The following is a 12,771-nucleotide window of genomic DNA, read 5'->3' as shown; positions in this document are numbered from 1 at the left end:
CGACTGCCTTCAAGGTCTCTTTACCAGTAGTCATTACAGTCAACCTGCAGGATCAGGCAAAGAGGACAATTTCCAGGCAAACCGAAGGGCCAGCCTCTTGTTTGCTATAATAAGGGGGGGGGGGGGAATAACCTCACTGGAGAATAACAAAATTGGTCCCAACTGCAACGAACATTCTCCTCGCTAGAGGGCGCCCATCGCCCACTCACCCAACTCGATTCGGTGGCCCTGATTAGAGCCCCGCCCTTGACGGGCTGGTCGCGTACTGCCCGCGAGGGGGCGCCCTCTGGCTATTTTCTCCGCGGCGCGTTCGTTTGTTTCCAGCGGCGGCGATGTCCGGCCAGTGCTGTTACCCGACGCTTTGCAGGGCGCAGCTGACGCTGGAGTACCTGCACGCAAACTCGTGAGTGGAGGAGCCCTGCGCGGTCAGCGGTCTCTTTTGTGGCCCAGCACGCGTATTAGTGATGGCTTTGTTCAGATGGGTGGAGAGAGCCCAAAAGAAACGCCGACGTTAAATGGGTTGCTTTTAAGTCCGTTGCAGCAGAACGCCTACCTATTGAGATCAGATGACGCTTCCCTCCCAGTTAGGGTTAGCCTGTGTCCAAAGTAATACTGAGACATTCCAGTTGTCCTTAGTCTTAAAACGGATTTTTTTCTTAATATTCCCTTGAGAAAATCATTTTGTCATGGTTATTTTATTTAGTATTTTAATAATCCTTTTATGGACATTGCAGGCTCTTCTCTCCTTTATCCGATACTAGCAATGCAATCAGTTGAAGGCGAGGGGAATCTGTGGATCGGATTTTATCCACGAGTGCTTAAAGAGACGTTCACCACGGTTTTTCTTGGAATAATTTACATGTTCACTCAGTGCGCCTACAGCTGAAGGCGTGCTTTCAAATCCCCACATTCACCCAGGACTCTGTCCTGACATGGTTAAAAGAGATGCCAATGGGAGCTGACTTTTCAAATGCTGACTTCTAATAATGGGGAGGTTTGCCTATTGGGGTAGATCTGGAGTGCAAAATTTAATGTCAACAGAAACAAGTCCTTCAGAAGAAATTTGGATACTTTCCGTTTTAAAACTTGAAACCAAGAATGCCGCAGCATATTAATGCTAGCTATGCTATATATAAACCGGCAGAGTTTTATGGCGCCTTAAAGAAATATTAACTGTAGCGTACACTTTGGTAGATTAGAAGACTTCTGCTGCACCTGCCGAAGTGGATGTCTGGAGAAGTTTAATTTCACAACCAGTCTTACTTTTTAAGGTGCTGTAAGATGTCACCCATTCTGGATGGGCTTGCCCTCTACTTAAAGAACATAGTTTGGAGGGCTGTGGGACCTGGTCCTGCTGCCGGATAAGCACGTGGAAACTGGGGCCAAGAGTGTCTTTTCGACTGGTTAGCCAGCTGCAGCTTTTCCAGGGCATAAAAGAACTGCCCTCTGTGGCACAGGCCCTGGGGTTACATTGAGGTTAGATTATTGCAATGTCATCTATGTGGGGCTGCCCTTGAAAAGTGTTCAGAGACTTTGGGGCAGAATGCTGCAGCCAGGATGTTGACTGGAGTGGCTTTATCATCTCCATATCACTCCAGTCTTGCTTCATTGACACTGACTCGCAGTTTGTTTCTGGCACTGATATTTAAAGTCCTGTGTGGTTTGGGACCAAAGTACCTGAAGGACTGCAAGCCCCCTTATGAACCTATCCAACAGGTACACTCGTCTTCAGAGAACCCCCAGGTGCCCTTTCCTTCTTAACATAGGGGGGTGGCAACCCAGGAGAAGGCTTTTGGTTTGTTTGCTTGTTTTGCTTGGATTCCCCCCAGTGATCCAGTCTCCCTCCCCAGTGTTTTGACTTGTTTTTAATTTTTTTGTATTTTACGTAAGCTTGTGTTTCGATAAGCTTTAATTATATTTGTGTGTTGGTTTTTAAGGCGATGTTTTAAGTAGCAAGTTGAAACTTATTATCCACTTTAGTGGCCTTTATGGGGGCAGAATAGTGGGCTAAAATCTTGTAATAAGTTAAGAGGTTATGAATGCCATGGAGCCTGTGTGTGAATAAAAGCATAGGGTCATGCTGCACAAGGACTGCATTCTTCTGCTATATTTTATTTGTAAAAAGGCATTGCTTCCGTTTCCTTTTTGTGTGTTGAGGTTCAAGGTAGAATACTATTCTCTCACAAGGATATTTTGAAGCAGATATGCGTTTCAGATCATACTGAAGTGTTCAATTTATTGCAGTCTTGGGATTCTATTTCTTCTCTTTTTTGTCATGATTCATTGTAGCACTACACATGACTTTCTGTTTGGGGCACTGGCTGAACTAATAGACAACTCCAGGTAAATATATTCCTTCATTCAACAGCTATGTTAAGCGAAATGCTAAACTTTGTGGCAACAGGGCTAGATAACTCTGAACATTGGGAGGCGGGGGAAGCTGCTTTGTTCTGTGCTGCATACACAACTAAGCTATTTGATTTTTCTAAGACAAAAATTCTAGATTGCTACATTGGTCCTCAGTATCCCAAAGCAAAACTCACATGATGTATTTTGTTAGAATCAGCCTAAATATTTTTTTAAAGGCATATCACAAACCTGCATAAAACCTTTTGAGTCCTCTGCTTCATCGGGGGAGGGGGGGTCCCACAGGTAGGGCCCAGATCATGTATGGCCTTGAAGTTGAGGAGGAAGGGTTCCTGCCCTCCCCAGCAATTTTCTTGCCTGAAAATCTCATTGGAGGGAGAGTTATTTCACCACTTTTGCTGCTCCTGGTTTGCATGTGCAATAGCAAAATCAGTGAAATAATTCCTCTCTACCCTGTGCAAGAGGGCAGTCAGATGGAAGCAGGGCAAATCCCTGCTTCCACATGATGTTGCCACCAGGCTGCCACCCTCCTGGGCCTGCCACAAATCAGGCCCTAGAAGCCCCGGGCTAAGGGAACATGGATTCTTCCAAGTTCCCTTAGCCCACTTAGGTCCAACAAGGCCTGTCCCACATCAGGCCCATGTGGAGAGGGAAGACCCTTCCAGGCCTGGCTCTTCCCTGTCCTACAGTGCCCAAAAAATGCCATGGTTGGCTTCGCGGCATTTGCTGTGCTGTGAGGCAGACCAGGGCATTTAGTTTTATTTTGCAGGAAGGTGGGATTGCATTTCCTTCCTACAACCTTCCTACAACACTCATGTGGCAGAACTAATCCACTGCTGCTTTGTTCCCCTGGGGGACACATTTCAACGCCAGGGCAGATCCAGTGCTGAAATGTTGTCCTGCGTGTGGACACGGACTGCTGCGGAGCATGCAGCTCCACAGCAATGCACTGCTGGTGGCCTGGTGCAACTGCTGCCATGTGGAACTCTACTCAGGGCACATAAAGCTATGTTTGGTTCAATGCTTTGATCGGTGCTGTGGTGACAAATGCTGGCCCATGTTGAGCGCATAAGGCAACGATATGGGCTAAGCGAGTACACTATGAGTCAGATATCTTCTATTTCTACCTAACACAATCTTCTGAGTTTTGTACATAGACACTTCTGACCTTGCATATTTTTAAAAGAAAAATACACTGATATTTTCAGAGATGCTGGTGCCACTCGGCTCGACATCTTTACAGGTAAGTTCCATCTGAATTTTGTTTTTGTTTATAGGGACATGCTAGATCTCAGAAGCTATGTAGGGTCAGCCCTGTCTGACTTCTAAATATATTTAAAATAATTAAAAATATTTCAGAGTTCTGACTACAGTGTTGGAATACACCCATGATGTATACGCTGCTAGACTGCATTACTTGAGACTGCAGATCATGTTTGAACACTTTCCCATTATATTTAAAAATCTTCCTTCTGTACAGAAAACTAGACGTTCGGGGTCCTTTGTTTAAGAGAAGGGAAGCAGGACCGTGAATAGATAATTTTTTACATGCAAGGTTTTTTCCTATGTGGGAGCATGCAAACACAAACACCACCCCCACCTCAATTTGTAGTGGTATAATCCAACAATATTTGGATTGTGTGATTAATCTTATTGTTTGTAGTCTCATTTTCTTTTCTTTTTTTTTGGATTTGTATCGTGCCTCTCATGACTTTGTCTCCTTGAGGCAGCTAACCATTAAAACCATAAACCAGGGGTAGTCAAACTGCGGCCCTCCAGATGTCCATGGACTACAATTCCCATCAGCATTCACTGGCAGGAGCTCATGGGAATTGTAGTCCATGGACATCTGGAGGGCCGCAGTTTGACTACCCCTGCCATAAACAATATCCCGTAAAACCCCATTAAAACAACAGAACAATATATACTGAAGCAAAAGTATAACCATTCTGACCATAATGATTTTCTTTCTCTCTTTTGCAGTAAATAACGAGAACTTTCAAGGTGGATTTATGTTATGCTTTTTGGACGACGGATGTGGCATGACACCTCGTAAGTTAATACCTGGACTCATTTTCAGCACGTGCCCAATGGCAAATTCCTGAGGGATCCAGCCCTGCAATAAACCCTGGCGCCATTTCTGGTCCATTAGCTGTTTGGCTCCGTAACCTTCGCTTAAGAATCCGTATTTCATTGCTGTCATATAGAGCACTGCTAGGCAGATTTTCTCTTCATCTGTTACCTCAGTCCTATGAACTAGTCCTCAGTAGCTTATTTTCTTGAATGGGGCAGGAGCTGCATTTGAACAGCTCAAGAGCTGTCTGGCAGCCTAGAGTGAGCCTCCTTTACATCTGCTGCTCTGATATGGTGGTGGTGATCAGTAAAATCAAGGGGTGACTTGCTGGAAAGGGATAGGCAGCATGGAGTAGTGCTCAGAGTTGTGGACTAGAAGACAACCTTTTACACCCTGCTTTTCAATACCCAAAGGAGTCCCAAAGTGGCTTACAAGTGCCTTTACCTTCTGGTGCTCACAACAGACACCCTGTGAGATAGGTGAGGCTGAGAGAGCTCTGAAAGAACTGCTGTTTGAGAACAGAATAAGAGATCTGTGCCTCAGGTGACTCAGCTAGCTGCATGTGAAGGCACAGGGAATCAAACCCAGTTCTCCAGATTAGAGGCCATTGTCCCATGCTGGCTCTCACCATCACCCGGGTGTGATCTGCCATGGAATGTTGCTGAGTAAAAATCCCATTCAGCAGGGCCCCAGTCAAGATTGTGTAACCTTGTGCCATGTCAGCTATTTATATCGATTAAAGCTCAGTGCCACGTGGGCAGTCTAATTGGTTAAGCACAATAGCTTATTTTTTGCCCTGGGGCTTCCTTTATCTGGAGCGAACGTTTCCCACCCTTTGGGCGTGAAGTACAAACAGCTTAATAAGATGGGATCACGGCTGCTTTTTATAGGCGTCAAGATGATAACAGGGCATCTGTGCCTAACAGCTTAGGTTAACCCAAAGCTGAAAATAAACTGTTCCCAGGATGAGCATACCAGGTGTTCTCAGAATCCCCACTGTGCAAAATTAGTTCTTTGAAGCTTGGCATGGCAAGGTTTGACTGAGAAAGGAGCAGGTGACTTTGTACCTGCTGCAGCTGTCTGCAGGTGGGTCCCGCTTGTTATGTCAGACGCCACTCAAAAGCGGCTGCAAACAAGGGTGGCCGGGTAGTGGGGGCTGATATCTTTAGCAGTGCAAGATACAGGATGAGGAGTCGGTGGTTCCATTTCAGATGTTTCCAGATGACACTTTGACCTTCTTAGGCAAAACATGTTTATTTCTACTCTGCAACTGGACAAGATTGCAGCATGACTCTCGATATGCCAAATCACTTTCAAGGGAGGAAGGGAAATATAAAGTGGAGCACTGCTCTTCTCCACACAGACTACTTCCATTAAAAACTATGCAAAAGCAGTTTCAGGGGACTTATGAGTAGGGTGAAAATTCAGCTGTCACCTCTAGCTGTCTATAAATTCATTTACATTTTTTAAATACCCCCACATTGCAGGGACTAGGTGGTAATCCATTCATTTCTACGCAGGTCACATATAATTCTGCATTGCTTTCTTATCCAAAAGTATGGAACTTGAACAATATACCAGCCAGCAGCCACCAAGAATAGGACACACAAAAGTGCAATGTAATATAGTGTATTCCTTGTAACTATTATTTAAGAAATTTGCTGTGAAAAGAATATTTACAAAGAAGTTACTCTAGAGAAAATCCATAAACTTCAGCAATACCAGTCCATAATAACTGTTTGTGAATAGAGTATTGAATCTCTTAACATGGTGATAAAACAAGAATGATTGCTATTTCCCTGAATTTGAAGCAACACGTAAGCCATGCTTACATTGAATTCTGGGTTTCTCATGATACTCTACCATTATTCCTAAATTATTTACATTTAAATGTTAACATTAAGCATACAGTCATCAGCAGTAGTTTTCGGCTAAGGAAGATCGGGGAGGGGGAGAGAAAACAAATATGTGGACAACAGGAGACTGAGCACTTTTGTGCTTTTAAAACCCAATATTTGATCATCACAAGAGAAGCCACATTCATCCAGATCAGTCAACTGAAACTGTAGTCTACATTAAAAACAGTTGTTCCTGTCCACTGAGAAAGCTTTGGAGCTTTTCTCTGACTTTAGCTGTAACCCCCTTTACATGTTCAGAGAAATAAAATCAGTCTTTGTTAAAAAAAAATGTGTTTTGTTCACACTGCTTGAAAAAGTTATTTCAGTGGTACTAGCAAAGGGAATGCAGTTAATTACAGAATGCACCGATACCAAAATTTGGCCAGTCAATTAACCTACTTTTTCTATTGCACAGTGATTGCTATTCTTGCCTTCTCAATATAATAAAGACCTATACAGCTTTTGAGCCCAGCTCAGCAGACGAATATCAGGACCTAACAAATACTTGGCAGTGTCCCTACCCAGACAAAAAAAGGAGGTCTTTTGGACCCCAGGGGACTCCTGTCACTGGCAGGCAGGTTGTACCTGGCTTAGTAGGTCTGGAGTTGGGCATGCCTTCTGCAATAGATTGTTTTCTTTCACTTTCAGCTATCCTCAAATATTGTTAAAGGGTTAGGAAATGATTTGTATAAGTCTACATATTTTCTAGAATTTAAAAGGGAGTTACTTAGACATTGAAAGTCTAGAATATAAATGGGAGTTACTTAGACATTGAAAGTCCCGTAAAGCATCATTCAGAATTAATTATAGTTACCTCATTCTTGACACATCCATTTAGAAGTGTTGTGTAGTTCAGGCACCACAAACTAAAGTGAACACCTCATTTACAATTCCTGTAGTTTTTATGCAATGATCATTCTAACAACTGCTCCAAAGGGAATTAAAAAAAAACAATTATAAATCTATTGCAGGTGAGGCTACGGATCTTGTGTATTTTGGAAGATCTTCTAAGCGGACCATGACTGGGATGATTGGACACTATGGCAACGGCCTTAAATCGTGAGAGTTCTGTGTTTATTCAGTTTGTAATGTTTTGGAGAACATTTCCTCACTAAGAACACAAGAAGTGCTCTGAAATAGTCCATCTAGTCCAGCATCCTGTCTCACATGGTGGCCAACCAGTCCCTCTGGAGTTCAGCAACAGGGCATAGAGGCCAAGGCCTTCCTTTGATGTTGCCTCCTGGCATGGATATTCAAAGGTTTACTGCCTCTGAACATGCAGGTTCTACTTTGTAGTGAATGTATTTACTGTTCCTATTATTGCACCTAAAAATGGTTTTGCATTCTCGACTGCCTTAAAATAAGTATGTCTAAAAGAAAGTACTGAGTACACTTTACATGGGGCTGACCTTAAAGATGGTCCAGAAATTTCAGTTGGTACAAAACATTTCGTCAAAAATCCATGTGGGGGTGAGTGACCATATTAAGCTGGCATTGTACCATCTATGTTGACTTCCAGTTTGTTTCCAAGCTCAACTTTTACTTCGTATCAACCAGGCTACAAACGATGATCAGTCTTCTTCAGGAAGCATCTTCAGCAGAGGTTTAGCTAATGGGAACCTGGAAGAGGATTTGTTCAGCTACTGCACCCTGACCCTGGCAGTCCTTCAGAAACTGAGAACAGTTCCCCTAAGGGCCTTCTGGATAGATCTTAACACCTCTCTTTTCTGGACGGTGCTTAAAATGGGTTAAGTTGGGCTCATGGAAGATCTCGTAGACTGATTCTAGAGGCTACCAATATTTTGAAGTGGTTTTACTGGATTTTATTGATTGATTTTATTCTTGATTGCAAACTCACACTGGGAATTTTTTTTAATTGGAAGGTGGTCTATAAGGGATTTTGATAACTGAATATCAATTTCCCAATTCTATATAGTGCATGAGGAACAAAGGAAAACAGTATTTATAACTAAAAGTAAAATTCCTTCCTGTCAAATAACGGGGGTATCCACTTTGTTTATACATTATGCTAACATTACATTAAACATACTGATATACAAAAAAATACTACTGTTATGAAATCTGTCTTTTCCCATGTCCTGACTATAGAGGAGCCATGCGAATTGGAAAAGACTTCATATTATTCACAAAGAAAGAGGGTACCATGACATGCCTTCTTTTCTCTCAGACGTTTTGTGAGACAGAAGGTCTCACTGAGGTGATTATATTTTTCTTTAGTTCTCTTTAGTGTAATTGATTATAATACAGCCAACAGTAACTGATTGACAATTTTTCCTCTACAGAGTAATATACTGGTCTCACCCTATCGTGAACACTACAAAACTCCTGTTCCCAAGTGACTGAACGTCACTCTGAATACTGAGTGACTTAAAAATATGTATTTTGAATCCCTTGCTCTCCTATTACTATGTGGCAGTGGGTAAAAACAAAACAGATAAGGGTCCGTTTAGGTCACAAGAAATCAGCCATGCAGCAGAGACAGCAGACTGGCTGGTTTCAAAAAGCTGTTTGTCTTAGATAAAAAGATAATTTATGACTGCAACTTTTTATGTCATAAATGCCATAAAATCTACTGCCAACAGTCTAGTTTTACAACTGATTTGGAGTGAGTCCAGATTTAGAGAAGAAGACTTTGAAAAAGGTAGCGTCTGTGCTTTCTATTGCTACTTTTGTCCCTATGCCACACATTTTTGTCATTTTTCCTGTTGAAGAATCGCTCAGGTTAGAAACAAACATTCAAGTCTGGAAGAAGAACTGGCTTGCCACCCAAGGCCTCTGAGAGAGAAGTAGTTATCTGAGATAGGCTTCACTAATAATGCACTAGGAGCCAGGACTGTCATCTTCCTGGTTCTTAAGGGGGGGAGGGGAATTTAAAAATTGCAATTGCACCTATAGTGTGGCATCACTCCCAGAGGAACCTCCACCATTAATTTCAAGGGCTTAACACTACCTCCCTTGTTTCTTGAACTGAGACTTAGGATTTTTGCCAGACTATATAAATGAATGGGATGTGGAACAGTATAACTGACCTCGGCTTATCTTGGAAGCTAAGCAGGTTGGTGCTTAGGTAGAAGAGCACCAAGGACATCTCTGCAGAGGAAGTCAGTGGCAAACCGTTGCCTTGAAAGCTCATTGCTGAGGGTGCCGTAAGTTAGTTGTGAGCCGTTTGACGTCATATACAACACGGATATAAATGGATATCTTAGCCTAACACTTGAGTATTCCTGTATTTTAAGTTAACCTGTATTCCAGGTTAAATCTGAATTTTTTTTATTTTATTTATATTTTGATTTATCCCTGCCACTCCTGAAACCAGTCTGGCTTCTGGAAGTTTACAGTAAAAGAATAAACTTCAATATGACCCCTCAACAATAACAATAACCAAGTTGGCAAGAAAACAATAAAAAAAAACCACCCACTCCCCAATCCATCCCCAATAGCCACAGTCAACCTCAGGAGAGAGACTATGCCTAGATACCCAAGGCAGTGTCCTTGCAGGACCTATATAGGAAGAGACACGATCTTCCTGGCCTGGCCTCAATCAAATGCCTGGTGTAAGAGTTCTGTCAGGGCTTTCAGCTCTTCTGGGAGCTCATTCCACCAGGTCAGACCCAGGACCAAAAAGGCCCTGGCCCTAGTTGAGGCCAGTCAAGCCTCCCGTGAGCCAAGGACCACCAGCAGATTCATACCCACAGAGCAAACAGCCCTATGGAGTGGGGTGGGGGGGGTGAGAAGCAGTCCTCCAGATAAGCAGGGCCTGGCCGTGGATGGCCTTAAAGGTAAGAACCAAAACCTTGAACCTGATCCAGAAGCCAATTGGTAACCAATGTAGCTGCCTCAGTATAGGCTGGATGTGGGTCCTTCAAGATGATCTCGTGAGGCCCCTAGCAACCGCATTGTGCACCAGCTGTAATTTTATGCTGTTACACTGTACTTTTATTTTGTGATCCCTTGATTCTGCAGTTTGTTTCAACCCTCTTAACAAAATGCAAAGTGAGGATTGTTCATAGCATCTGAAGAGGTGGGTTCTAATGTATGAACCTTATGCTGGAAAAAGATCTTATTCTTCAAGGTAGTACAAGGAACATCTTCTCTTTGCCCCCATTTAAGTAGTCTGCCAGAGCTGGTGCTTTTTCTATCATATCCTTTGAAGTATTTTGCAGGCTAATCTTTTCAATAAAACTTTTTATGGCTTTTAGGAATTGTTTTAGGGAGGGAGGTAAGGTGAAATTTCATTTTTTTAACGATTTGAATTTGTAAGCCACCTAATGCTATATAAAAAATGGGGTATAAATATGTTCATAAACAGACAAGACTTCTTTTGCTTTTTAAAGTATCACTTATGTAGTTCAGCTGATTAAATCTGTGGTGTAGCAAAACGGATCCAGAAGCAAAATAGATAGACTTGCCCTTCTAGTTATGTTAAAAGGTTGCAGAAGGAAAATAACCCTGAGGGCAGATGCATCACGTGTGCACCACAGAAGTGCTGATCGTCACTGCCACTCTTGACTTCCCACCTCCTAGATAGAAAGGGAAGAGCAAAGTGCATCCCTCGAGAGAGAATGGGAGAATAAAGCAATTGGCCCCCAGCTTTCTGCTGTGCTTGAATATCCCTAGATTGAGCCACTCTCCCTTTTGCTTTCCTTTATAGGTCATAATTCCAATACCTTCCTGGTCGAGTAGTACAAGAATCCCAGTTATGGATGATCCTGAGAAATTTGCTACCCAGTTGTCTATCATTTATAAATATTCTCCTTTTAAGAGTGAAGCTGAACTGATGCAGCAGTTTGATGCTATCTATAGAGAAAGGGGTGAGTTTCTTATCCCTCCAAAGTCTTCTTACTCTAGGTGTGATGTTATCCCTTGGTGTGCTTAACCCAAACTTAATTGAATTCAGAACCTGGAGGTTAAGAAAGTATGACTATATGGGCCCAATGTTTCTGCCAGCTTGGCATAGTAGTTAAGAGCAGTGGCTTCCAATCCGGAGAGCTGGATTTGATTCCCCACTTTTCTACATGCAGCCAGTTGGGTGATCTTGGGCTTGTCGCAGAGCAGTTCAGTCAGAACTCTCTCAGCATTACACTGTGATCATGTGGATCATTGTGGCTAGGTGCTCCAGGCTCAGGTAAGACGCTAGTAACTTAGCTTGATGGAGATGGTAGAATGCCAGTTGAGCTACTCTGGTGACCTGAGCCTCCATAGGTAGAGGCATCAAGAATCACAACTGTATTCCTAGTGGATTGTGTAGCCATTAGCTGCACACCATCCAGTGAGGTAAACATGCTTCCTCTCCCGGCCCTTTCCTTCCCAGCCACAGGACCTCCATCTTGGAGGGAGGGGGTTGAGTTTCTTATGGCTCTGCTTGACTCAAACCATCACTGTTTCCAGTCAACATTTCCCAGTGTCATTGGTGCCAACATGCAATCCTCCCCAGTACTATCAACCTATCTAAACAGCACCTAATGCCCACCACGTTTGACATGCAGCCCAGTCACCATGAAATCAAAATGCCTGTCATAGATTCCACTACGTAATCAGACATTACCTGTCTGCACAGGACCATTGTAGTAAGGCCCAGAAGTTCTTGTCTATGAACCATTCTGTCTCCCTCAGCTTCTCCAAGTCGGAAGTCCTAGCATTAAGGGGATGTTGCTGCTCCCTGAGGACCTAGAACTTCATGCATCAAGAACTTACCCACGATTCCTGCCCAGTGAATAGATAATCATACATGTGGCAAAACACTCAAGAGCCCCCACTTCCCTTCTGGCTTTCTGCCTTCATGTAAAAGTGTTTTAGGTTGAAATAGGATGGTCAGCCCAATCTGTGCAGATTTCCATGGTAAGAAAGCCTATATGCTACAGTGACCTTCTTGCTGATGCAGAATCTGCATGTCTTCTTTTTGAGAAATTCTGACTTCAAGAGTAATCTTCTCCCTTGCCCTGTTCAAAGCTGCTAGATGCAAACCCTATGCAGATGTGTGTGCCCTCTTACACAGTCCGACTTCTAACGGGCTGAGTTCAGAAACATCAGGTGGCTGTAGAATTGTTCTAAAGAGTGTAATCCTGTGATCCTGACAGTGGTAACGATTTACTACACTGTCACTTGCTACCCATTTTAATTGATACCTTTACGAATGGATAGACGATAACCAATATTTACATCTAGGAACTCTGGTGGTGATATACAATTTGAAACTCAATGGTGAGCCTGAATTCGACATTCAGTCGGATGAAGAGGATATTTTGATTGCTGGAGAACAGGAAAAGTAAGTTTGTCATAATGAATTAATTAAATATTCCTTATAATCAAGTCAACTGGGGCATTTACAGAGTTTCCCCCCCCCCAAAGCACCCACTTTTGCCTGAGGAGCTGATCTCTATATATCTGGAGATGAGCAGTAATTCCAGAAGA

The 12,771-nt window shown here is 43.0% G+C and overlaps 1 protein-coding gene across 1 annotated transcript in view; it reads left to right on the top strand.

Moving 5' to 3' along the window:
- The first annotated feature begins 259 nt into the window (after positions 1 to 259).
- Positions 260 to 12,771, top strand: part of MORC1 (MORC family CW-type zinc finger 1) — a 54,043-nt gene continuing 41,531 nt past the window's right edge. Inside the window, exons 1-8 of the mRNA XM_077342158.1 lie at positions 260 to 403; positions 2,290 to 2,343; positions 3,576 to 3,610; positions 4,351 to 4,419; positions 7,311 to 7,398; positions 8,449 to 8,557; positions 11,012 to 11,171; positions 12,526 to 12,625. Coding sequence (XP_077198273.1) covers positions 333 to 403; positions 2,290 to 2,343; positions 3,576 to 3,610; positions 4,351 to 4,419; positions 7,311 to 7,398; positions 8,449 to 8,557; positions 11,012 to 11,171; positions 12,526 to 12,625 — 686 coding nt within the window. The 5' untranslated portion in view covers positions 260 to 332. The remainder of the gene's footprint in view (positions 404 to 2,289; positions 2,344 to 3,575; positions 3,611 to 4,350; positions 4,420 to 7,310; positions 7,399 to 8,448; positions 8,558 to 11,011; positions 11,172 to 12,525; positions 12,626 to 12,771) is intronic.

This window comes from Paroedura picta, chromosome 6 (assembly GCF_049243985.1).
Source record: "Paroedura picta isolate Pp20150507F chromosome 6, Ppicta_v3.0, whole genome shotgun sequence".
Lineage (NCBI taxonomy): Eukaryota > Metazoa > Chordata > Lepidosauria > Squamata > Gekkonidae > Paroedura > Paroedura picta.
The sequence above is the reverse complement of the archived record's forward strand: the minus strand, read 5'-3'. Positions and strand labels throughout refer to the sequence as shown.